This window comes from Astatotilapia calliptera, chromosome 7, assembly GCF_900246225.1.
Source record: "Astatotilapia calliptera chromosome 7, fAstCal1.2, whole genome shotgun sequence".
Classification (NCBI taxonomy): domain Eukaryota; kingdom Metazoa; phylum Chordata; class Actinopteri; order Cichliformes; family Cichlidae; genus Astatotilapia; species Astatotilapia calliptera.
In genome coordinates, this window is record NC_039308.1 from 58629024 (window position 1) to 58654457 (window position 25434).

The window sequence follows — 25434 nt, forward strand, 5'->3', positions numbered from 1 at the left end:
GAAACCGCTGTTACTCTCAACAAGCAGCGGGTGCTGCCGTGGGCACATCGCTCGTGCCAAAGCGCTCACAGGCGGAGGATAGTCCTCCTCCAGCCGCTGTCAGGGCAGGAGATGTTCACGTGCGTCCAAACTGCAAATGAATCGCGCACGAGCAAAGCCGCCGCTCCCGCACTGACTGTAACGCAGTCAATTCTTCTTTTACTGTTATGCTGTTTTGTGGATCACAAGGTTTAAAACTACTTGTAAACACACACACAGTAACTCCACCCTAACCTGCAGCTGCAGCGCAAATATCAACGAAAATTGTTTGCAAACGTGTCCTGGAGTTTACAGGTGCAGACAGTGCAACAGCTTCCAGGTCATTTATTCTGCCAATATGGCAAGAAGGTCATAACTGCTTCAAGCACTGTCTATATCAGGGGTAGGCAACGCCAGGCCTCGAGGGCCGGTGTCCTGCAGGTTTTAGATCTCACCCTGGGTCAACACACCTGAATCAAATGATTAGTTCATTACCAGCCCCCCTGGAGAACTTCAAGACATGTTGAGGAGGTAATTTAGCCATTTGAATCAGCTGTGTTGGTTCAAGGACACATCTAAAACCTGCAGGACACCAGCACTCGAGGCCTGGAGTTGCCTACCCCTGGTCTATATGATCTGGTCAGAGAGGCTGACTGCATCACTGCTGATGATGAGTACTAGCGGTTCTGAGACAGGAGAATCAAGCTCTTCACGTTGAGGACCAAGATTCTCCTGTGTCGGGACCACATCAGTAGATGGTTCTGAGACTGGAGAAACAAGCTCCTCAGGTTCAGGAGCACTACTATGGCAATTTCCCACATGCCAAAGCAACGGAGGAATGTGCTTCATTTGAGCACGATGTAGCCAGATGGGCTACTCGCCTTCCGTTTTTTTTCTTCTCTCTCTCTCACTCTCTCTCTCCTGCGCTCGTTCTTTTCGCCGCACAACTCGGTTAATTGGGAACCCACCTGCACATTGATTGCACGGTGGCGCTAGCCCGTATAAAGCTAAGCCGATGTTTTGTTGGATTATTTCCTCCATTTAGCGCAAAACAGCAGTAAATGCTGGCGTACTGCGACGGACTGCTCAGCAAGAGCCGATTATATGACAGCTACAGGTATGCTCTCGCTTAACCTCAGATTCCCTCCGAATACTGGAATTTGTGTTCATAACAGGACGTGGCCATTTTGGCCACGAACAAGCTGAGAGGGAGTTCTTTTGTTTTTCTGTCACTGCACAACAACAAAGATGCATAAAATTCATTGATACTGTTAATTATTGCTAATGTAGACCGCTCATAGTTGTCCAGGATTGTCATGTAACCTGCGAGCCCACAAATCCCATTATTACAGTGATGACTGCAAACACTATCTGAATGTTTAAGCTCAGAATGTTTGAAAGTACACACTAAAGAAAGTGGTTACATTTCTCAGTTTGCTCTCATTAACATTGGAGAAGAGCGGCTGTGAGGCTTGATCCTGCACTCTGAGTGTTATGCCTTTTGGTCAAAAGTCAGTAGTTGGTGCATAGTCTGATTAAGTTACATAAGCAAAGTGATAAATGAGTTCAAAGTTAAGAAATATATTATAAGTGATTCATGCTAACAGTTAAAATGTATGGGTTCGTAATTTGCTCAGAGTGAGAATTCGTTACCACAAGCGATCTTTGTATTGTATGTGCGGAAATGGGAGCAAGGGAGCGCTCTGATTATTAACCTATCTTTGAGGTATTTTCTCCGTTAATGCCGTGAGTTCATGTACACGCTAAGAGTGCCCTACACGCTTGTACCTTGGGAAACGTTCGTCTTTGCGAGTATTAATATGTTCAGAGATAACTTTTGTCTTTACCTGGAGTGAACTGCGATGCTAATGTAACGCACGTGTTAAGCTAGGCTAATCAGTAAGTTTGTCATTAAGATGTGTATTAGCTAGCAATTTATTTTCATTTTCTGTATGTTTCAGTTACAAATAAGAAATGGCAAGGAGAAGCCTTGAGAGATAAGGCTTTAAAGGATCTTCATTAAAAGCAAGCATTGTGTGGAAGATCTCCTCTATTTTGTTCGCTAGCTGTCTAGCTTCACATGTGTCGTGAGGGCAGCATAGTGAGGCTGCACTGACTTACAAAGCTTGCTCTACCCTAGGCAGTTCAAACACAGAACACGTCTTTGTACAAGCACAAGACACAGCAGGCGCTAAATAAACTAGAAAAGATTTGTCACCTGAACAGAGTTTGTGTGGATTCTATCAGTCATGTGTTAGCAGGGTGAACAGCAGTGGGCTGTGTTTATTCCTAGTGAGTCCAACTTCTTTACCCGCTTCTGGGGAAGTTAGGTTATATATTACCAGTAACTTTTCAGATCAAAAGGTGATAAAGTTCAGATTTTTTTTTTTACAAACTCTAATGTTAGATCTATATGACACAGCCTTGTACCCTAATTGTGCCCTGTCACTATCAAGGCCATCTTATTTTGGATTTCGAAGTAAAAGCCCTGTGAATCTTCATTTTTGAACTACTCTTTCAATGACTTACTAATGCTCTTAAAAGCAAAAGTCGTATTTCCAAATACTATTTGAACTTTATATCAACACTTTCCAACCACAGTCTTTTTCACAGTAATACCATATCAATATCAAGTCAGTCTGATTTTGCCTTTCATAGTAATGGCCCTTTGAAATTGCCGATATTTGACTTAATCTTCTAACGATTCAAAATGCTCTAAAATGAAAAATTCTTGTTTCCACAGGGTAATTCCACTTTAGATCAACAGTATACAGACCCACAGTGATACCATATCAATATCAAGTCATTCTGATTCTGCTCTCAAAAATAAAAGCCTTTTCAAATTGTCCACAATTGACCTACCTTTCAGTGATTTCAAAATGCTCTAAAATGGAAACTTCCTGTTTCCACAGGGTAATTCTACCTTAGATCAACAGTATACAGACCTACAGTGATACCATATCAATATCAAGTCATTCTGATTTTGCCTTCCAAAGTAAAAGCCTTTTCAAATTGTCCACAATTGACCTAACTTTCAGTGATTTCAAAATGCTCTAAAATGGAAAATTCCAGTTTCCACAGGATAATTTCACTCTGTATTTACAGTATAAAGCCCCACAGTGATACCATGTCAATATCAAATCAGTCTGATTTTACTTTCCAAAGTAATGGCCCATTGAAATTGCCCATATATGACTGACTTTTGTAACGATTTTGAAATGCTCTAAATAGAAAAAAAATCCTGTTATCCGCATATTGTAGCATCATCCATAACTGTGTCCCAATTCAGGGGCTGCATTATGGGTAGTAGTAGTAGCAGCTAGGCTAGTCCGTTTCTATGGTAACGTGCAATGTAAAGTTTCGTCGTCACTTTCTTTCTATTAAATATCTCTGGTAACGTTTAATATTGCTGATATCGCAGTAAGATACTCGAACCTTTTTTCCGTGACGGTTTGGGAGTGTGTTTAAAATAGGACATTAGGGTGACAATAAACAAATTGTGGTTTAACTGAGCACAATTACTTCGTTTAGATATTAGGCTTTAGCTAACTTTTGGCTACCGGTAGTTTAGCTATAGCTAGCTAGTTAGCGAGCATAATTTCTGAAAATGGTAGTATTATAAGGTTCACCTAACTGAACAAATATGGGAAATAAGATATGATGTTCTCGTAATTTGGAGCTATCCAGACACTAATGACATTTGCCAGTGTTTTTGTTAAACACTTCAATTAAACATTGACATGGATAAGACTAAGATTTGCAGCAACCGGCGCAATAGTAAGTGTAATTTCCGTTTACTCCTCAGGCTCTTTCATGTATTTGTGGAAGGACAAATGTATCCCTGACTGGCTATATTACATTCTTCCGTTTTCAGCTATTAAGACAGATCTCAGTTTGCTGCTGGAGTGTCTCAAGTTTCAGATGAAATGCCCCGATTTACAGAAACAAGCCCTTCTCACTATTCATTCAATCTGCGAAAAGAGAGGTAATAATGAACAGTCAATGACATAAACGTACTTTCAACTTGAACTGAACCCGAACACATCTGTCATATGAATACATGTATTTAGTGAGATATTTATATAGCATAAGGTCTTGACATGGTAACTGATGACTGTCTCACTTTAAATTGGGAATATTTCAGAGGATAATGTGGACCTGCTAAGAGAAATGGGAGGTGTGGCATTTGTGTATAACCTCTCCAAATCCAGCATTGTTCATCCAGATGTTAAGGAGACTGCTCTCTTTACACTTGGCACACTGGCAGAGGCCAACGGTAGGCACGTCTGATATTTGTCCAATCTAAGTTCAGGGAGGTTTATTTTTTTTTTAAAGGATGCAGTTTCTGGAATCTTCCGATAATTACGTAACATTCTCACGATGGGACGATCAAGCATCGGAAGGAAGAAATACCTTCCCCCTCCCCAAAAATTAAAGGCAGCTCTGTGGTCCTTAATTGATATCCAACTTGTGCTTTATGTGTGTAATATGTGTTTGTGTGATATCTGGTATTTATTAAGTGTAAATTTTTTAAAATAAATTATAGTTTTAAATTTTAACAACATATAATTTGTCTTTCATTTTGTTAGTCTACTGCAAGAATTCTCTGTGCAAAAATGAGATATTTGCAGACCTTGCTGATTGTCTAATGAATGAGGACATCCCGCTGAAACAGAAGCGACTCTCTGTTTATTTGCTGCTTGTGCTGGTAGCCAACAACAGTAAGATCAAATTCTAAAAAGACAGAATAAGTTTAAGCTACAGGACTGGATCACACATTTATCTGCATGTTTATCAGTCACTTTACTCTATATGGTCTGGTTTATTTGGAAGCTCATTAAATTTATTCCATATAACTAGAGCAAAATATAGCATGAATCTCTTTTTTTTTTTTTTTTTAGTTCTGAGAGCATGATAATGTTTGCAGCCTTTGTCTGACTTTGTTTTATTGTAGAATTAGGACAGACTTTGGCTCAGAACAGTGGCTGCCTGGACGTTCTACTGAATCTCTTCAGGTATTTCTCATTGCTGAAATCTCTTTTGACCAAAGATAATTTTTAATCACACCACTTGTAGTTACAAAGAAAGGAAAACAACATCAATAAAAACACTCATTTGAGTCCATGTAAGGTAAATGGTATATATTTTGCAGGGCCACTTTCCCCATCTCCACAGAAGCCACTTTCCGAGCAGCTAATGCTACTCAAACTTACCAGCTTTGGACATCTGTGTCTAGTGCTCTTTGTGGATGTGTAAACAACCCTCAGAATGGTAACATGAGATTTGTATTTTTCTGTCTTGTTCAGATAAGGTGAAATGTAAAATACAGATTTTCTTGCTATAGTGGCAACAATTTTCAGTACTCAATTAAATGTTTTTTTGGGGTAAGCACAAAAGCTGTTTTTTTTGTTTTTTGTTTTTTTTTGTTTTTTTTGCTCTGTTATTTCTTTCTTTTGTATTGCAGAGGAGGGTCAGCGTATTTGTGTGGCAGCGTTTCCTGTGATTAAAATCTGGCTTCAGCAGCTTACTTTTCCACAGACTGAAATTTTTCAGCCAATATGCACATTCATAGCAATGACAGTGGCCAACAACTGTAAGTGCTGAAACTATGTTTTTGTTTTTTTGAAATTTAAAACATCTTAGTTGATCCTGAAATGCAAATGATTAAATGTTCTTCACTTCTTTCTTTTGGCAGCCTGTGTTCAGGAGAGTTTTTCTGCCTGTGGGGGATTAGAAACTCTCGCTCTTACCCTGGGTCGTCTAGCTTCTGCTGCAGATACGAGCTTATTGTCTTGCCAGCTTTCTGTCATTATATCCAAGACTCTGTCAGCTTGCATCACTGATAACTGTGCGAACTGCTCACGAACACATACACATGCACCCTAAATCCACAACTGAATAACCAAAGTATTTCCTTCTTTATTTACAATCTCTTCTTTGTAGCTTCTCTGGCTTCAGGTCTGGCGCAGTATGGCGTGGTCTTACACCTTTTCTCTTTGCTGGCTAGTCCACACTTGGACCCAGAAGACAGGCTTCCTATTTTACTAAGCCTTGGTTACTGCACTGAGGCCTCTGGTGCGACTGCACTATTTTTTTTTTTCTGCTTAAAATATATATTCCAATTTATATCATAACTATGATATCTTGCATAATGCACATATTGAGAGCACAGTGTTCCTTTTTTAAAGATCATAACACACTGTCCATGCATTTCACAATTGCACTGTGCTTATTTGGTTCTACAGAAAAGCACCAGTCCCAGCTGATATGGTGTGGAGGGCTCCCCATTATCATAACTTTACTCACAGAGGATTCAAGTGAGGAGGTTAGGAGGGCTGCTACATTCATATTGCAAACTTGCAAAAAGGCCAGTAAGTCAAAGCAGTTTTATTTTCCAATAATTCTGTATTCCTATGTATTTTCACATGTCACAATCACTTTGATATTTCTGTTTAGCTTTTAAGTTACTGTGTATCACAGCAGTCTATCTTATATACATTTTATTTGCATTATTTGCCTCTGTCTTACATTTAAGATAACTGGCATGTATATAGTATGCAAAACATAAGAATCTGCAGTATTTGCCTTTTCTATAAAGCTATGTGCTCAGGAGTGGGTGATCCGATGGCAAAACAGGCTGAAAATGTGGAAGCCCCTAAACACATTGAGGAGATCAGGAGTTCAGCCAGAGAAATGCTACACAGGATTAACCTGCTAGAGAAGAGAAGGGTGAAAGTTAAACATGCATCAGACACATGTATTTGCCAAGTCTGACCAGATCATATCATGGTGACTCATGATGTGTACTTATGTTGATCTTCAGGATGTCGAGGGTAAGCAGGAAGACACAGGTCTACCAAATTCACATGAGGGGCGAGACCAAATATCTCTACCAGCTTTAAATCTGCCACTGCACATACCACAAAATGAGGGTGTTGAAACTGTCCCCAGAAACATAACTGAGAAGGGGAATAATGGTGAAAACAAGGAATTGACCTCTGGGTTAAGTTCTCACAAAGAAACCAGTGAAGGTGACGTCAGGTGTTCAATGTGCAAAGGTACTGGAGCGCTCATGTCTTCTCATATCCTGCCACTAGAGGGAGCCAGTAAGCAACTTGAGGCAAACAGGTTAGTGGAGTGGCTCTGCGTCTGTTATTTATCAGAAAAAAAATGAGGGTGAATGATAAGATTTTTTTTTTTTTTTTTTTTTTTTTTTTTAGTCAGCGGTTTAAGCCACTATTTCCAGTGAGGTACACAAAACCAAGCGAGATTAAGTGTATTGAAGGTAAGAGACACAGTATCACTTATTTTCACTTCCAGGCACTAGAATTACAGTATTTAGCTATATGCTCAGACTGCCTTTACTTCCTCACCTGGTTCCCCCAGTTAACTCACCTGTTTGCACTCTGCAAATCACTCCCTCAATATATACACATATCTTCCCAACATTTAATCTCTAGATTGTGTGTTGTCTGATACCTGAGCTTACTGGCATTCTTTTACTCAGTTAATCCCTGTGAATGTTTTTTTAACGTGTTCCTGGTGTTTGGATTTTGCCTTTTTATGCAATCTGCACAAGTCTCTGCCTGACCTTTTTTGTATCAGACTGATTTGTGTGTATGGGTGTGTGTGTTTACTTGCCTCCTGTGTCTTACACTTGGATTTTCAATGAAAAGGACTTTGACATTTTCAGTAAGTGTATAGTATGTGATGTTTTCCTAAATGTATGAGGTGCCGTAAGGGACATTATTACTGAAACGCTCTCACACACACTACTGAAACGCTCTCACACACACTACTGAAATTTTACCTCTCACACACACTACTGAAACGCTCTCACACACACTACTGAAACGCTCTCACACACACTACTGAAATTTTACCTCTCACACACACTACTGAAACGCTCTCACAGACACTACTGAAACGCTCTCACACACACTACTGAAATTTTACCTCTCACACACACTACTGAAACGCTCTCACACACACTACTGAAACGCTCTCACACACACTACTGAAATTTTACCTCTCACACACACTACTGAAACGCTCTCACACACACTACTGAAACGCTCTCACACACACTACTGAAATGCTCTCACAGACACTACTGAAACGCTCTCACACACACTACTGAAATTTTACCTCTCACACACACTACTGAAACGCTCTCACACACACTACTGAAACGCTCTCACACACACTACTGAAATTTTACCTCTCACACACACTACTGAAACGCTCTCACACACACTACTGAAATGCTCTCACACACACTACTGAAATGCTCTCACAGACACTACTGAAACGCTCTCACACACACTACTGAAACGCTCTCACACACACTACTGAAATTTTACCTCTCACACACACTACTGAAACGCTCTCACACACACTACTGAAACGCTCTCACACACACTACTGAAATGCTCTCACACACACTACTGAAACGCTCTCACACACACTACTGAAATTTTACCTCTCACACACACTACTGAAACGCTCTCACACACACTACTGAAATGCTCTCACACACACTACTGAAACGCTCTCACACACACTACTGAAATTTTACCTCTCACACACACTACTGAAATGCTCTCACACACACTACTGAAACGCTCTCACACACACTACTGAAATGCTCTCACACACACTACTGAAACGCTCTCACACACACTAGTGAAATTTTACCTCTCACACACACTACTGAAATGCTCTCACACACACTACTGAAACGCTCTCACACACACTACTGAAATGCTCTCACACACACTACTGAAATTTTACCTCTCACACACACAACTGAAACGCTCTCACACACACTACTGAAACGCTCTCACACACACTACTGAAATGCTCTCACACACACTACTGAAATGCTCTCACACACACTACTGAAACGCTCTCACACACACTACTGAAACGCTCTCACACACACTACTGAAATGCTCTCACAGACACTACTGAAACGCTCTCACACACACTACTGAAACGCTCTCACACACACTACTGAAATGCTCTCACACACACTACTGAAATGCTCTCACACACACTACTGAAACGCTCTCACACACACTACTGAAACGCTCTCACACACACTACTGAAATGCTCTCACAGACACTACTGAAACGCTCTCACACACACTACTGAAACGCTCTCACACACACTACTGAAATGCTCTCACAGACACTACTGAAACGCTCTCACACAGACTACTGAAACGCTCTCACACACACTACTGAAACGCTCTCACACACACTACTGAAACGCTCTCACACACACTACTGAAACGCTCTCACACACACTACTGAAATTTTACCTCTCACACACACTACTGAAACGCTCTCACACACACTACTGAAACGCTCTCACACACACTACTGAAAATCCAAGGCATTTCAGTTGAACAGGAAGGCGTTTCAGTTGAACAGGAAGGCATTTCAGTTAAACAGGAAGGCGTTTCAGTTAAACAGGAAGGCGTTTCAGTTAAACAGGAAGGCGTTTCAGTTGAACAGGAAGGCATTTCAGTTGAACAGGAAGGCATTTCAGTTAAACAGGAAGGCATTTCAGTTAAACAGGAAGGCGTTTCAGTTAAACAGGAAGGCATTTCAGTTGAACAGGAAGGAGTTTTAGATGAACAGGAAGTTGTGTCCAGACCAGGAAAGTGAAGGAAAAAGTGGTACACTTCAAACCACTACACAGATGTCTACTCAGCAACCTGCTAGTAGCCTAAGTGAAGCAGCCGCATTACTCAACAGTATATTATCCTCAGCAGAGACCATCAGAACTTTGTCAAATGCCACAGTCGTGGGGCAGCAACCTGTTGCAAGTACCAGTGTGGACGGACTGGATAGTCACTTAACATCCCTCTTTCCCTCACGTCAACGTAGCAGCTTGCCCATGCCAGCGACATCTACAGTCAGGAGAGAATGTGCACCTGCACCACGTTATCAAACTCGGCAATGCTTCGGCAGCTGGACATCAGGCACCAGAAGAAAAAGGTAGTTACAAAGTTTAATGAGTTTGTATTCACTTGCCTGAAATGGGGCCATATGTAATAGTCGGATATTTAATAATATACTGCAGAGCTCGCAAAATCGCTAGCCCGACGTCCCGGGGCTAGCGATTTTTCCAGGCTACCAAAATCTATCTCTGCCCTGCCCGTCGGGCTATCGTAGGAAGGAAAAATATATGTCTATGCTTTTGCATTCTTTCGGAAATGTAGCTGGGTAATTATGTCATTGGCATCGGTGAGCCACTGTCAATATGTGACATATTGAAATCGCGTTTGAATTTGCGCTTGTTTTTTGCTTTCACTTTGCAATCACGCGAACTGTGTATAGAGAGCGACAGCACTGATTGGTGAGTGATGATAATTTGCGCACCAATTCCTCTGACATCGTCTTATTAATCGTTAGCTTACTATGCAAACATGACAAGTGAAATCTCCCGCAGCTTAAACATGTGAGAGGTTGATTGCGCAGAGAATCGCTGAGCGTTATGTGTGTGTGTGTGTGTGTGTGTGTGTGTGTGTGTGTGTGTGTGTGTGTGTGTGTAAAAGCAGCAGGATTTATATTTTAGTTCTGCTGAGCCAAATAAGACAGGTCAGGGTGAAGAAGTGACAGCCAAAGAAAAGCTTACCACAAAACGGAGAAGTTATGACAAATCAGACTATAAGGCAAAAAGAAAGTGCAGCTTTATGGTTTCATGGACAAAATAATTTCTGTGGCTGCAATGACGAGCTAAATAACCAGGGCTGCACATAAGTGGTCCGCAGGTGCGCATTCGCTGTCAAAACAAAAGACACGCACAAGATAAGAAGTTGCAACGCGTGTTTGCGTACATAGGATTTTCTGGAGGAGGACAGACATTTGTTTAGAACTCTTAAAGATGTCGAAGAAGCTCCTTTAAGCAATTACTTTGGTTTTCCTCCACCTCCAAAGAAATGTCAGAAGGAGTCCGAACCACAAAAGAAGCACGTATTCTCGGAAAAGTATAAAAAAAAGTATATAAAATTAACCCTTATGTTTGCCTAACTACAACAATTTTGTCTATGAAAGCATTCTGTGTAGGGGTTTGGATAGTGTTCTGCTGTCTGCATCTCAGTATTATTAGTTATCACTTGCTGTTGTTTATGGTATCTAATATTTATATTTCAGAGCTATGGCCCAGCAGCATGACCATTTCAACAAAGATGTTATACTACTTCCAACTCCATCATGGGGAGTAGTGTGCAAACAAGGTTCAAAATTATGGTTACACAAACATGGGCACATCCTCAGTGCTTTTGAATTCCAGAAGACCTGGGACAACCAAACTGTCGTGAAACACCTCAAGGAAAGCTTTGGTGAACGCCTTCCAGAGGATGTCAGGTAAAATACTATTGTTTATTGTTACTGTGTGTATTCATGTAATGACTTGTACTTAAAGATAATATACCAAAGTAAAGAAGTTTAAAATATCATTCATCATTATAAAAACATATGACTATACCAGTAGAATTTAAGTCATAAAAGCATACACACAAACAGAACAATATATAATAAAATATTTAACTAATACTTAAAATATTTAACTAATTAGCAATTGCTGTTGTCCCTATTTATTTTTTGTAGCCTCGAGTTTCTAATGGCTTGTGGCAATAAGCTGGTGTCTCCAAAGCTCCAAGTTGGTCAGGAGCTGAATGGGATGCTGATCCTAAAGGTTTTTAAAACCAAAGCCCTCTATGTAAGGCCATCAAGGACACTTTTAGTAAGTTACTAAAAGAATGAAAAGTAATCATGATTTGGGAAAAAACATGTCAACAATTGGGCTTCTAACAAAATAGAATATATTTATTTAAAACAAGTGTTTGGGAGCAATCAATATGGATATTTCTTATTTTAATCTTTTTAAGATAAGCTATAATTACTTGCTTTTGATATATGTTTTTGGTCTTTTTCTGTTGAAGAGTGAATCAGATGAAGACAAAGATCCTTCCCACATCAGCTACAAATCAGCATTAAGCAGTTGTGCAACTGATAAGGACAGTGACAATGATTGTTTTGAAGTTGATAGTTCAAAAATCCAACAAGACATGAGCAGCCAAGTCACTACAAGGTTAAGAAGTCATGTTAAAGGTGATAACCCTGGCACTAGCAGTGATGAAGAAGATGATACTGGGACCAACTGTATTCGAAGGAGTGTTGGTAAAAGGCAACGAGCAAAGCAAGGAAGTGATGGGAACAGCATTTGTGATGAAGGCTACATGGCAAGAAGTGATGACAAACCTAGCACAAGCAGTCACAGCAGAGATTTCAATGCAAGAAGTGAAGACATCCCTGCCATGAGCGTTAATGATGAAGATTATTCTTCATATTTAACTCTCGTGGCATCGCTTTCTGGCGATTCTTCAGATGATGAGGATTTAAATCAAGCTATAATTGCGAGCTTGGAGAATCAGATGTGAGTAACAAACATACAGAATTTGAGTTTGAGACATAATTTGGGCTTTCCAGAATTGTCAAATCAATATAAACCTTTAAAGCTTTAACTCTCTATGATCAGTGTGACACATATTCTCAAATTCTGTAACATGACTACATGGCTGATATATTTTATTTTCTGTTTTATTTTCTTTTTTTAGTGCAGAAAAAGTCCCTGTTCAAGAGATACTGCTGGAACTATCAAGCAAAATTAGCACAAAACAGCAGTGCAAATTTAATATAAATCGCTCTGCTGTGTGGGAGGGAGCCTTGCGTGGTTTTCAAAGGCTATCTTATGATCCCAACTTGATGATCTGTGTGAAATTCTCAGATGATATGGGGAAAAATGAGGAAGGGGTTGATTTAGGTGGGCCAAGGAGGGAATTCTTGAGACTATTGATGGACACCATTGCCAGGTCAGCCATGTTTGAGGGGAAAGAAAACTGCAAGAACTTGGCTCTTGACAGTACTGGTAATTACCTATTTTTCTAAGATTAATAGTGGGAACTGTTTAACTGATATTTATTTTTACAGGCAACATTACTGACAATTTTGCTTTTCCTTTTATTCTGTTGCTTTGCAGCTCTCAGAGGGGACTGGTACTACATCTCTGGGAGAGCCATTGCAGTGAGCTTGGTACATGGTGGTCCACCACCTAACTTTCTGTCACCAACAGTATTTTCCCTTCTGGTTGGAAATTCAGCAAATCCAGCCCTGGAAGACATAGCTGACCTGGAACTCTTTGAAAAAGTCCGAAAGGTCTCTATATGTTTATTTTATAAATCTTATAGTGAATTGAAAATAGTTTGTGTTCCAGTTTTCTTTTGCAGGGAATGTTTATCCGGATCAGTCTGGCCATTGCTGAATGCCAAGTTTTTATATTTTGCTGCTATATTAAACTAAGATTCAGTAGATAAGGGTAGACGAAAGAGTATATTTTATCATTTTTTTAAGCACATTGTAAACATATTAAAAAAATATGTGTAGTCATTTGACTTCCAATGTACGCGCGGGCATATTGTGATTGTGTAGACCACTGGTGGCTGGGTTCCTTCTAATAGGTTATAAGACTACTGAGTAACTTCCATAACAAGCCCTTCCTCTGCTCTTTGTGATGCTAGATATCTCAAAGTACAACCCTTGAGGACCTTGAAAAGTCAAAAGAACCTCTGCTTGATTACTTGGCCAATGCAGGATGCCTGAGGCCTATGCGTTCACTAAGAGACAGGGATCTGCTGGTACATGATATTGTCATGTTTCAGGTCATCCACAGGGTTCAAGGTCCATTTCAAAGGTATTTTGGTATTCTGTGTTTTTCAGATTAATTAAAATGTGATAAAAATCTTACCTATTAATCAAAATGGCCAGTTAATAACCTAGTATAACTGATTGTGCCAAATTGATAATATACAATTAACTTAGAAGCATGAAATTGCAGAATTATTGAATAAAATTTCTTTGTGCTGTTTATCCAGATTTTGTGAAGGTCTGAAAACTCTTGGGGTTCTCGAGAAAATGAGGAGGCATCCAGACAGTTTTCGCCCGCTGTTCTGCTATGAGCCACATATGCTGACTGCTGACCAGGTGGATGATCTTTTCAACATTCATCTATCTCCAGAAGGAAGCAACAGAAGAGCTGCTGAGGAGACAGTTGTTACCTTCTGGAGAGACTATCTCCAAGATGCAGAAGGTAATTGTCACTTTAGTGCACAATAAATAGATGTAACGATTTATAGGTTAGCATTTCTGAAATCTTTATTTTAAAGAACATACTCATATAACAATAACACCACATTACCCTCTTGGTTGTAGTAACATTTTTACATAGTTCTTTGAGACTATTGAAAGATGAAAAGCATGCTCTATAGTCATTGCAATAACAGTCATTAAGATTCTTGCTTTAGATTTGTACTCACTGACAATTTATGTTGGCCAAATGAAATAACCTTTTAACACTTTTTTCCTTCTCTGTTTTATGCAGAAGAAGAAGGACCTTCCAAATTACAGAAGATATTGGCCTTTGCAACTGGAGCAACTGCGGTGCCACCTATTGGCTTTTCCCCAGCACCCTCGATTGAGTTCATTCATAGAGGAGACGATGACTTCTCTTCTACACCAATTTTCCCTCTTGCCAACACGTGTGTTAACTGCATTAGGCTGCCACTGCATGTTTCATACCAGCTGTTCAAGGAGAAGTTTGATTTTGCATTAGGTAACACTTACGGCTTTGGCAGGGTATGAACACATTATGCTGGAGGAGTTTGCGTGTTTCTCTTTTGTATTGGTCTCTCTTTTGATTCAAAGTGAGTATTGAGTATTAACTTGTTAAGGTTTTAATATTTCCAAATTTACCTGCTTCAGTCAAATTGATGTTTTAAGACATCAATTTGACAAGAAGTGATTGTTCTTCAGGATTCATACAGGTAGATACCAATTGTTTAACAGCACGTCAGAAGTTAATTTAGATTGTTGAGTTTGAATATACAAAATTTGTGTCACTTTACTCATTTCATGTGTATGTCCATCGGTTTTTGATTTGGTTGTCTTTGTGTCTGTTTATTCTTCTGCCTGTGTCAGTTTCTGTTTGACAACAGAGCTGTCATTTTATCATTTTAAAGAAAATGGTTTCAATATGTTAGTTTCGATCACATATGTTTTCTGAAATGTTTTTTTTATATATCTTTTTTTTATTTTTTGCAAAATATTTTATTTAATGTAGAAGGTGTAAAAGTGAAGAAAACACATCTATTCCATGATTTCCATCATTTTCTAATGGATTCACTTGTTGAATTATGTTCATTGCAGTCTCATTTATGTTGATGTCAATAGCTGGAATATTGACATTATTGTTTGTTTGAAGTTCTGGTAATGGCCCTTCTTCATCAACGCCATAATAGTTATCAACATGAAAAATGTCATTTATAAACGACAGGATTCCCACATTGTTTGTGACACCTGTATGCCACAGCTGAAGAGGGGTCTGTCCTCCTTGTGTAGAGAGACCATGGTTGTTCCACTGATTGACAAATTCTGTTAATGCTCTTTCAATCCTTGGCAAATAAACATAATGCAGACAAAAAAGATGTAGCTCATTCAGTGAATCCAACATACCCTGTTCTTCCATAAAGTTAAAGATATTTATAAAGTGTCTTGATACAACTCTGTTGAGTTCTGCCCACAGTCTTTCAATTCTTTGGTTATGTACTGAAACACCTGTAATAACACTGCCTACTCCTCTTCTCTGTAACATAAAACGAGCAACCTGTATATTTTCCATACCATGATCACACCTGACCCTTAAGGGCAAACCAAAGTTTTGTATTCCTTCCAAAAATAATGACAAGACACTTGAGGCTCTGTTATTGGATAAGCAACGTAAGTATATGATAGTTCGGCTGAAGCCATCAACACAGCCATGCAGGACCAAGCGCCATCTAATCAATTTGTGGTTGCCGTCAAAATGCCTGTTGAGAGATCAGAAAGCATTACTACAGTTCCACATGTTTGTTCATATTATTTAGTAGTGAATTCCTGACCCTGTACTTAAACAAAAACTAGAGGTTTCATTTTGTACATTTACTTCAACAACAGCACACCTCTGTCTCACACACACACACACACACACACACACACGTGCACACGCATACACACAGTGGCATAAAATGTCTTTTTCCACACTACGTTTACCTGGCACAATTGATGTTAGAGATTAAAATTGTGATGTAAAATAAAGGATTAAACAACTCAACAGTATATACATTAGACAACATCTAAATTGATGTACTATGAATCCCCCAAATATTTAACATACTTATATCAATTTCAGTTTTTTTGGTTATTGTTATTTTTTTATTATTATTATCTTATGCTGATCATATAGATTAACTTCAGTAATGTTTTGAATGAAGGACCATTAATTTTGATGTATTGTGTTAATACTTTTAAACAAAAGGCCTGATCATTTGTTTCAAACCAGTGAACTTACCATAAGTGGTTGGGGGCCTGAACACTATAGATCCTTCGCCTTATCGCATGACGACGTCTAAATGCACGTCCAATAGGATCCACTTCCTGTAGACTTTGTCTGACCCTCCAACGTTGAACTCTTAAGCCACGAGATCTCAGACTTCCAAGAATGTATACTTCCCCTGCATTTGGAGTGTTCTGTAGGATATCCGTCACAAGGCCATTCAGTTCTTGATTTGAAATATCCACATAGCTTAATGGCTCAACTCCCAAAGTTTGTCTGTGTCTGTACAGGGTTCTTCGACTTATTCCAAAGCATGATGCAATTCTCTGCCATGTCATACCAATGGAAACAAAGTGAGAAATCTGTTCAGCAGATATAGTGTATCGTGGCCGACCTGGATGACCACTCAAGGTGGTTGGGGGTAACAATCTGTGGGTCACATAAGCAGATCTCTGTCTAGCATCATATTCATGTAGCAAGCTGCAAAAGCATCTATACAAGGATTGTAGTAGGTTGGTGGCAACCCTATTATTGGGATCATATCGAGATACAGCAGCAAGAAATTCTGATAGAGTTCGTGTATGATCATCTAGCTCTCTATAAAGCCGCTCTTGTCTGATATTGTCCGAATTTTCATTTTGGAGCGCCCCAATACATTGCAGAGCACAAGTAAAAAATCTTTCAACATCTTCTTCATTGGTTCTCACCTCAAAAAACAAAGAAAGTATGTAAAAAATGACAAGGATCTGATGTAATTTCATTGTAGATGAGGTACTGTCAGACACAGTCTTTCCAGATTATACGGGCAGCTAGCATAGCCAGGATGCCCTGACTTGTTGCAATAGGCTGCTACCCTACAACAATGTTTGGATAGTCACTGATGAAGGCAAAATATTTTTCAATTATACCTCTAACAGACTGTTGTCGACGTCACCGCGGTGTTAGCTGTGCATTAATGTGTTATTTGTTTTTCCTCACCTTCCTGTACAGCTAAAATGCCTTCCTGTTCAATTGAAATCCTCTTGGTTTTCATTAGTGTGTGTGAGAGCGTTTCAGTAGTGTGTGTGAGAGCGTTTCAGTAGTGTGTGTGAGAGCGTTTCAGTAGTGTGTGTGAGAGCGTTTCAGTAGTGTCTGTGAGAGCATTTCAGTAGTGTGTGTGAGAGCGTTTCAGTAGTGTGTGTGAGAGCGTTTCAGTAGTGTCTGAGAGCATTTCAGTAGTGTGTGTGAGAGCGTTTCAGTAGTGTGTGTGAGAGCGTTTCAGTAGTGTGTGTGAGAGCATTTCAGTAGTGTGTGTGAGAGCGTTTCAGTTGTGTGTGTGAGAGGTAAAATTTCAGTAGTGTGTGTGAGAGCATTTCAGTAGTGTGTGTGAGAGCGTTTCAGTAGTGTGTGTGAGAGCGTTTCAGTAGTGTGTGTGAGAGCATTTCAGTAGTGTGTGTGAGAGGTAAAATTTCACTAGTGTGTGTGAGAGCGTTTCAGTAGTGTGTGTGAGAGCATTTCAGTAGTGTGTGTGAGAGCGTTTCAGTAGTGTGTGTGAGAGCGTTTCAGTAGTGTGTGTGAGAGGTAAAATTTCAGTAGTGTGTGTGAGAGCGTTTCAGTAGTGTGTGTGAGAGCATTTCAGTAGTGTGTGTGAGAGCGTTTCAGTAGTGTGTGTGAGAGCGTTTCAGTAGTGTGTGTGAGAGGTAAAATTTCAGTAGTGTGTGTGAGAGCGTTTCAGTAGTGTGTGTGAGAGCGTTTCAGTAGTGTCTGTGAGAGCATTTCAGTAGTGTGTGTGAGAGCGTTTCAGTAGTGTGTGTGAGAGCGTTTCAGTAGTGTGTGTGAGAGGTAAAATTTCAGTAGTGTGTGTGAGAGCGTTTCAGTAGTGTGTGTGAGAGCGTTTCAGTAGTGTGTGTGAGAGGTAAAATTTCAGTAGTGTGTGTGAGAGCGTTTCAGTAGTGTGTGTGAGAGGTAAAATTTCAGTAGTGTGTGTGAGAGCGTTTCAGTAGTGTGTGTGAGAGGTAAAATTTCAGTAGTGTGTGTGAGAGCGTTTCAGTAGTGTGTGTGAGAGCGTTTCAGTAGTGTGTGTGAGAGCGTTTCAGTAGTGTGTGTGAGAGCGTTTCATTAATAATGTCCCTCACGGCACCTCATATAAATGCGTTTTATGTTTAGAGTTACAGCATACTGATATGAAGAACGTGATCAAAGCCCCAGTCCCTTATAGTCGTTGTGCAGGTAAGAAATAGCACAGAAATCCTATTAATTTTGTATTATTAAAGGCAGAGTTTAAACAAGGACAGTGTTCGACAGCCTTTACTTCTCTATATCTTTGCAAACACGAGTGTCTCTCTTAATAAGCCTCATTTCAAAATAGTTATGACGTGTTAAAGTAGGACCATACATTTAAAGTTCTGGTTAAATGTACAGGTAGGCCTCAGTCAAACAGGCATAGACACCGGTATGGGACCCACTGGCATCACTAGTGTGAAATTTGTCGCAAAGAAGTATACACACTTTTCCCAATGGCCCATCTGTAGACCTGCGAGAAAGAAGAGATTTATTTCACAGCCTCCACTTGCTCCTGATGGTCACCAAAGTACATTTGTTTCTTGCTTCTGGTATATATGTCCAGGTTATCCTGGGGACTGCATCATAAAGCAGCTCGATCCCTTCAAAAACTGCAACGAAGGAGTAACTGGAAAGGCAACTGTACTGAAGAGCTCAGTCACTCTTTGTGGGCTGTGACATTTAGTTACATTTTTGGGGAGGTTGACATGAGGTTATAGTGTAGGTTATGGTGTGGAGTTTGGGAAGTATTTGTGGTTATGACATAAACATGGTTTACAGAAGGAGTTAAACAGAAGTATAAATCCCATGTCCTTCTTTCTCCACATAGCCTGTGTGTTACCTTTTGAGGAAGTGACCAGTCACACTTTTGAGTCTCTCCAAAGCTCTTGCCACCAAAGCTGTGACAGGCACAAGGTTCTCAGAGAGGCCACCAAGCACTTCAGAATGCATCACTGCAGGCTCGTGTTTGAGAAGGAGCACCAGGATCCCGCTGAGGCTGAGAGATATTCAGCAGCAGAGCCACAACAAACCTGCAAAAACTGGACTGGTAAGAAGATTCTCCATATGCACAGAAATCCAGTTTATCACTGGATTTCTGTGTATTTACAGTTAACACTAATAGTTCCTGTAGGTCCTAGGTTTGCATTTTTTTTGTTATATTAAAAAATACTAAAAAATACTAATTATTGTTAGTTTCCTTTAAAGGCCTTGCTGCTAATGGATAGACAGAGTTTTCAACATGTTTGGTTCAGAAGGTGATGCACTACCTGCTTTATCACTCAATTCGCATCAAAGTTCAGCAGAAAAATTATTTTCCTCAGTGACCACAAAGGGTGCAATTGTTTGCACTTTGATAGGCGTTTGTCATTGGGTAATCTGCTCTCTGTAAATCACACACTGAGATTCTTTGTCTCTTAGACAGGGTCGAATTAGTGGCAGCATATGTGATTTCAGCTAACCACATTTAATGGTTGAGTAATGCCCACATAATCTCTGAAGTTTTCTTATTAATTTCTTGCATTGGTAGTCTTGCAGTGTCTTGCAGGCACTCTTCACTGTTAGTGTGAGAGAAGAACTGAAATGCATGGGTGGAGCTTGTATCATAGTTGATACATGAGTTTCTGACACCTTTATCTCATCAACATGATCAATACTTGTTGATCAATACTTATGGACAAAACTATTTTTTTTTTGTCTAAAATTGACATTGTTGTTAACAAGAAGGTGTCAAAAACGCCCACTGTATCAAATATGATACAAAAAAATATAATTAATATATAATAAAAATATATCATACACAATATCATATAGCAAAAAATATGGATTTTGTTCTAAGGGTTAATAAACATCTCAGTTCCAAAAAAATCAGAATTTTCTGGCTATCTTTTGATGGGCTGGGTCTCACAGGATTAAGTTGAAATAAAAAATGCTTAAATGTAAAATTGTTGCCATGTGTTGCTAATAAAATGACTTTCTACTCCACTGTAGGACCTTCTGAAGGTGAAGGAAAGGTAATTAACAAGAACACTCTGCCTGAACACCGATGGAGAAAGCACAATGGTAAGAAATTTACCACAAACACCTGAAAGCACTGTTGCAAATGAGATTTTGTAAATCTAATATACGAGCTATTTTGAACCCTTTGTGGTAATTATTTTGTATCAGAAATGCACCAGTGCAAGTACAAAAAAGAGCTTTTGCCACATACTTGGCACCAGTCACCTGGTAAAGGTGAAGACATTAACACAAAAGTGTGCCTGGACAACATGCAGTGTTTCCCAACTGTGTAGTTCACTGTGGGGTCCATTTGTGCCTGTGTGAGAATGGTGCTGCTAATGTGCAGCACTCTCAGCTAAACAGACTGAGACTGAAAATTACTTCATTCACACCTGGCCTGGAAACCAGGTGCCCCATGATTCCTCGAAATCCATAGCAGTCTTCTAAGAAGCCACAGTTTAAACTGTAACCTTCTATTATTATGTACTCTGTTTGTTCTGTAGAAATCAATTCAACTCACAAGTCTCAGTTTCCGAGGTTTAATATACCTACTGCTGATATAACAGCACTGAGTAAAATGTATGTTGTTGTTTTTCCTTATTTTTTTCCACCACAAACCCTGAACACATTTTGAGCTTTGGGGTGAGAAATATAGTTACGCATTAACTGACAAACATGACAGCTTTTAATGTGTCACCATTGGTCCAGTGCCAGCAAGAGCGTGCAGTTATGGATTGATTGGCAAACATGCCAGATGTTGATGTGTCACAACAAAACCACCGCCTCTGAGGGCATTTGGCAAAATATGAATTCACAAACATAAAAGATGTTAATAGTCACCTCAAGGTACTTTATATTGTAAGGTAAGGAACTTACAATAATACAGAGAGAGGCCCAACAATCAGATGACCCACTATGAGCAAGCACTTTGTGACAATGGGAGTGGTGACAGTGGGAATGCATGCGTGCATAGGCATGTGTCCCTGAAACAAAGAGTTTGTACTGTCACACCTTATCCTAGCAGTTATCCTGTAAGGGAATAATAATAATATATAACAATAATAAATAATTATTGGGGGGGGGGGACAACAACATTGCTTTATGGTAGCAACAGTAGACATGCACTGAGAAGATTTTCAGATGAGGCAACAACTTTGAAGCAATAGTTTCTCCATTTATGTTGCATCAAGTAATAACTGCAAGAGCAGTGGCAAATAATGCAGAATGACCCTTCTAACTTTTGGTTTTACTTTACATGTTTTTTACCACCACCAAGGATTAGCATTACAGTTTAGTTTTCGGTATAAATTCTATGGTGTGTGGGATGGTTAATGTCACAGAATTATGTGATACAGCGATAGGAACATAGAAACAAATTCAAGATAATAGAAAGCAGCAGGAATGTCCTGAAAGATAAAGAAATTGAGCAGTTGCGAGCTGCTGTGTTTTAGGTGTAGGACATCTATATGTATAATTTGTAAATTAATTTGGTTGTCTTTTTCTTTTTAGGCGTCACATTGGTTCCACTACAAAGAAGAGCTAAAAAGACAACATTCGCCTCTCATAACAGGACTGGTATGAGATGTTTTCACAAAGCAGCAGTTTAATTATTTACTGTAGTCCTGCATTTCTGCCATAATCAGCAACACAGATCCCATCACTCCTCTCTTGGCCCTCCTAAAAAGGGAGAATCCTCCTGAAGATAGATATGCAACATCAGATAGGGGTATTTACAGCTGACTATTTAACTGTGTGAATGTTATGATTGAGAGCCTGTGGTGGGAGCTGTTCTCTGCAATGTGTTCCTGGCAGCAGACAAACCAAACAGCAGAGGGAATGTTGAACTGCAGCCAGTGTTCTCACAGTGCAGGCCGGGGCTGGTTCAAAGCAGCACAGCTGCATTAAGCTGTTTCACACTCTGTGTAACACTGTGAGAGATTAAGGCGGATGCTTTTGTGTCTTGCCAGTGACGCTGTAGTGAAACTAGAGGGATTGCAGTGTTTTGTCAGTTTGCAAGTTTGCATCATCTCAAAGGTTGTGTAGCCCAAGAATTGCAGTAGTGTTGCAAAGCAAGGGGCACTGTTTCATAGTGCATTCTCTCTGTGCTGTCACACTGAGATTTACTGTTGTTTTTTTCCATCTCAGCTCCAGCGCTTACTCTGAGTCCATTCTTCCTTAGATTTTTCCACTGTCATCCATTTTTCAGCATGTTAAACTATAATACCGCCCCTCCTGCTCTGTCTTCATCTTTTTTTACTACAGCTTAGTACTACTATAAAATCAGTCCTAGGCAAAAAGAGAAATTATCTTGCATATTAAATCTGGGGCAATTGAATATATAATGATAAAACAGGAGTTGTAAAGCTTTGTCTTTTCCAGTAGAGGTGCAGAGATGATTTGCAGTACTGATTGTTTTCTCACCTTTTGTTGGAGGAGGGGAAAAGCATCTCCACTTTTAACAATAACTTTAAATGTAATTTAAACACACTGTCAGCGAATTTACTGAAATTCAGCTACACAAATATATGAAACTAGATGCAACGCTGGTGACACACAACAGAAATCCACTGACCTCTGTTATCATTTAATGTCATTGTATTTGCTGATGGCTGTATACAAACTGAATATCAGTGATGTTTAGATTTAACTAATAAATCAGTGCATCCCTGGTAAACATGCTTTCACGTGCTGTGTTTCAGATATTGAGATGGGAGGGAGGAGTGGTCACCATAACAATCTGCAGAAGATTGGCTTGGATCACAGTTCCACTGTAAGTTTTCTATCAGATATGTTTTTGGATGTCGAGAAAAAGCTTTATTGTCATAATCAGTATTGCATCATAGTTATAACAATAATTGAAGATAAAGGGCAGATACACACAGTAGAGTTTCAGTTTACCAAAGCGCCTTTTATCCCTGACAGTGCTTTCTGTTATTGGTGCTTGCATTATTTTGCAATAGGGACAGCCCATCAGAAAGCGAAGATAATCCCGTTAAGAATTAACAAATTACCATTGCTCATCGAGATGTGTTGAAATCATTTTAAATGTGAATAGCATGCTTTGCAAAATGCAGCTATTAATGGGCTGAAACCAGTGTGGTCTGTGGATGCTGGTTACAGGCAACTTGGCTGGATTGTTTTCAGTATGAATAAATGGAAAAAAAGAAGAAAAAAAAAAAACCAGATGTTTTGAAAACATTTTCCTCTTTCTTTATTATATATGTGATTAACCATGGCTTCAGTAACCAGGCCAATTTTTGATAGAAAATGCTTTAAAAGTTACTAAGCACTGAGAGGTGTGGCAAATGGATGAACGTGTGCATGTGCATACATGCCCACATGTATGCACATGTCTCTGGCTGTCTTTGTTTACTTTTCTTACTTTTTTTGGCTTCAATACTCTTAGAAAAGGAAGAGAAAGGACTTCAGCTGTGAGGAGGTGGGTTACCTGCTGTCTGGAGTAAAGACGTATGGCTTCTCTTGGAACTTAATCTTGTGGTCATATCCCTTCCAGCCTGGGCGCACCAATGTTGACTTGGCCAAGAAGTACAGGCGACTAATGGTAAAATCCTTAAATTAAGTGTTTTTCAAGTTACAGTGGCCTTAGAAGTTTTGAGCACAGTGGTACTTATTTCCAAACTCTAAAGGGATGACATGATTTACAAAATGCACAAAGGTAATTTCATACTTTTTAAAAATTATTTTGAGTAAATTACTTTTCCCCCCATTCATTAAAAAATTCCCAAAACAAATTTCATCACCTGGTGTTCAGGAAGACCTAATTTGGCCAATTTCATAAATGTGTTTTTTACTCACCCGAAGTTTTTTCCCTTAAAAGCCTCTCCTTCAGACAGAACCTCTCATGAATCTGCATATACATCTCTTCTGATGATGTTTATTTGCAGAATTCTCTCAATGAATAACCTCTTCAGGAGACAGGCGAGGTTTTCTTATGACTCTTTCATGAGGTCATATTTGTGCAGATGTTGCTGCAGTGCACCACCACTCCTGAGTCTACTAAATCTGACTAGAAATGTAATCCTACTGCCATAGGATTAAACGCTTTTGTTTTATTGGTCTTGTTGTTTTTCACCATTAAGTTGATCTTTCAAACCTTTTGAATTATGTAAGTGTCAGTTTTTGACTAGGGGTGCTCAAACTTTTGAATGCCACCAGAACCGCTAAACTACACAGACTTTAATTAGCTTCATTTGTCTTTTTGCCTTCAGAAACGTAAGGCCCAGGATGCCAGCCGTGCAGATTCTTAATCCTTGTTCAACCTAGGATTTGTTGATCAGCTGACTGGATTTACCTGTGAGGCCTTCATTCTCACTTCAAAAAACATTTCAATAATTTTTTTTATGATCTCCAGCAGTATATATTCCTTATATTATACCTGGTGTACTAATTTTAGTGAGTTGTGGTTTCAATGCAATATTGTCTCAAACCTGTTTGAGTTATGGTTTGAAAATGAAAATATAGCTGTAGATGTTATTTATTTGTGATTATTTGTTCATGGTTTATGTTCATTTCTTTGAGAATGAATTGTGCCCGAATTAAATTGATATTAAAAGGTAGATTTAAGCGATGCAAAAGCACCTATTGAATAATTACTATATCGTACCGCATAACCGTCTATCAGACTAACTGGCCTTTGAACAGTGTGTTCAGATAGTAAGTATAAGTATAGTTTTCCACATATTTATTTTTCTGTATCTTAGCTGTTTTTAGTCCAGGTCAGATTTACTGTATGGCAGTTTGGATAAAATCTGGTCATTAAAATGACTCTTGTTATTTCATATGCATATTAAAGAAAGTGGTGTCTGTTTCACCAGTTATTAACCAGAGTTGTTTTCCATAAAGTTTTCAGGTAAAACAAGACTATTTAGATTATGTCTGATTGCTTCTTTTGCTTAGACCCTGTTAAGGCCTTGACA

At 39.3% G+C, this 25434-nt stretch overlaps 3 protein-coding genes across 17 annotated transcripts; 2 read left to right on the plus strand and 1 right to left on the minus strand.

Annotated features, from left to right (window-relative positions):
* Positions 1 to 957: 957 nt before the first annotated feature.
* Positions 958 to 25342, plus strand: terb1 (telomere repeat binding bouquet formation protein 1). Of its 13 annotated transcripts, none has more exons than XM_026176149.1 (21): positions 3130 to 3795; positions 3893 to 4003; positions 4163 to 4294; positions 4608 to 4739; positions 4973 to 5033; positions 5171 to 5289; positions 5483 to 5611; positions 5714 to 5866; positions 5962 to 6093; positions 6264 to 6389; positions 6617 to 6747; positions 6842 to 6851; positions 7077 to 7146; positions 7239 to 7303; positions 18605 to 18667; positions 19329 to 19547; positions 20489 to 20560; positions 22007 to 22072; positions 23197 to 23267; positions 23904 to 24059; positions 24727 to 25342. In XM_026176149.1, the coding sequence occupies exons 1-21, from the start codon at positions 3759 to 3761 to the stop codon at positions 24763 to 24765; spliced, it is 2094 nt and encodes a 697-aa protein (XP_026031934.1). In that variant the 5' UTR covers positions 3130 to 3758; the 3' UTR covers positions 24766 to 25342. The 13 variants fall into 13 exon arrangements, with proteins under 13 accessions (XP_026031928.1, XP_026031938.1, XP_026031940.1 ...); XM_026176144.1 differs by having other exon boundaries at positions 3131 to 3795; positions 6842 to 7146; positions 23904 to 23936; positions 24012 to 24059; XM_026176143.1 differs by lacking the exon at positions 3130 to 3795 and adding an exon at positions 958 to 1135 and having other exon boundaries at positions 6842 to 7146.
* On the plus strand, positions 9608 to 15179 carry LOC113026888 (G2/M phase-specific E3 ubiquitin-protein ligase-like). Of its 3 annotated transcripts, XM_026176138.1 has the most exons (9): positions 9608 to 10026; positions 11185 to 11397; positions 11641 to 11776; positions 11976 to 12469; positions 12651 to 12961; positions 13073 to 13248; positions 13611 to 13783; positions 13965 to 14179; positions 14471 to 15179. In XM_026176138.1, the coding sequence occupies exons 1-9, from the start codon at positions 9659 to 9661 to the stop codon at positions 14728 to 14730; spliced, it is 2346 nt and encodes a 781-aa protein (XP_026031923.1). In that variant the 5' UTR covers positions 9608 to 9658; the 3' UTR covers positions 14731 to 15179. The 3 variants fall into 3 exon arrangements, with proteins under 3 accessions (XP_026031923.1, XP_026031926.1, XP_026031925.1); XM_026176140.1 differs by lacking the exon at positions 9608 to 10026 and having other exon boundaries at positions 11039 to 11397; XM_026176141.1 differs by lacking the exons at positions 13611 to 13783; positions 14471 to 15179 and having other exon boundaries at positions 13965 to 14014.
* LOC113026890 (uncharacterized) lies at positions 15199 to 17457 on the minus strand. The gene is made up of 2 exons (XM_026176156.1): positions 16475 to 17457; positions 15199 to 15953 (listed from the first exon to the last, which is right to left on the minus strand). The coding sequence occupies exons 1-2, from the start codon at positions 17218 to 17220 to the stop codon at positions 15200 to 15202; spliced, it is 1500 nt and encodes a 499-aa protein (XP_026031941.1). The 5' UTR covers positions 17221 to 17457; the 3' UTR covers position 15199.
* Positions 25343 to 25434: the final 92 nt, after the last annotated feature.

Bases quoted from the DNA above. Each gene is read 5' to 3' on its own strand.
- terb1 (XM_026176142.1), top strand. From the start codon at position 3,759: ATGGATAAGACTAAGATTTGCAGCAACCGGCGCAATA. The intron at 5,034-5,170 runs GTATTTCTCATT...TATATTTTGCAG, and splicing joins GTTCTACTGAATCTCTTCAG to GGCCACTTTCCCCATCTCCA. The intron at 23,268-23,903 runs GTAAGTTTTCTA...CAATACTCTTAG, and splicing joins GCTTGGATCACAGTTCCACT to AAAAGGAAGAGAAAGGACTT.
- LOC113026888 (XM_026176138.1), top strand. From the start codon at position 9,659: ATGAACAGGAAGTTGTGTCCAGACCAGGAAAGTGAAGGAAAAAGTGGT. The intron at 11,777-11,975 runs GTAAGTTACTAA...TTTCTGTTGAAG, and splicing joins GGCCATCAAGGACACTTTTA to AGTGAATCAGATGAAGACAA. The intron at 13,249-13,610 runs GTCTCTATATGT...TTGTGATGCTAG, and splicing joins TCTTTGAAAAAGTCCGAAAG to ATATCTCAAAGTACAACCCT.
- LOC113026890 (XM_026176156.1), bottom strand. From the start codon at position 17,220: ATGAAATTACATCAGATCCTTGTCATTTTTTACATACTTTCTTTGTTT. The intron at 15,954-16,474 runs GTAAGTTCACTG...ATCTCTCAACAG, and splicing joins CAGGCCCCCAACCACTTATG to GCATTTTGACGGCAACCACA.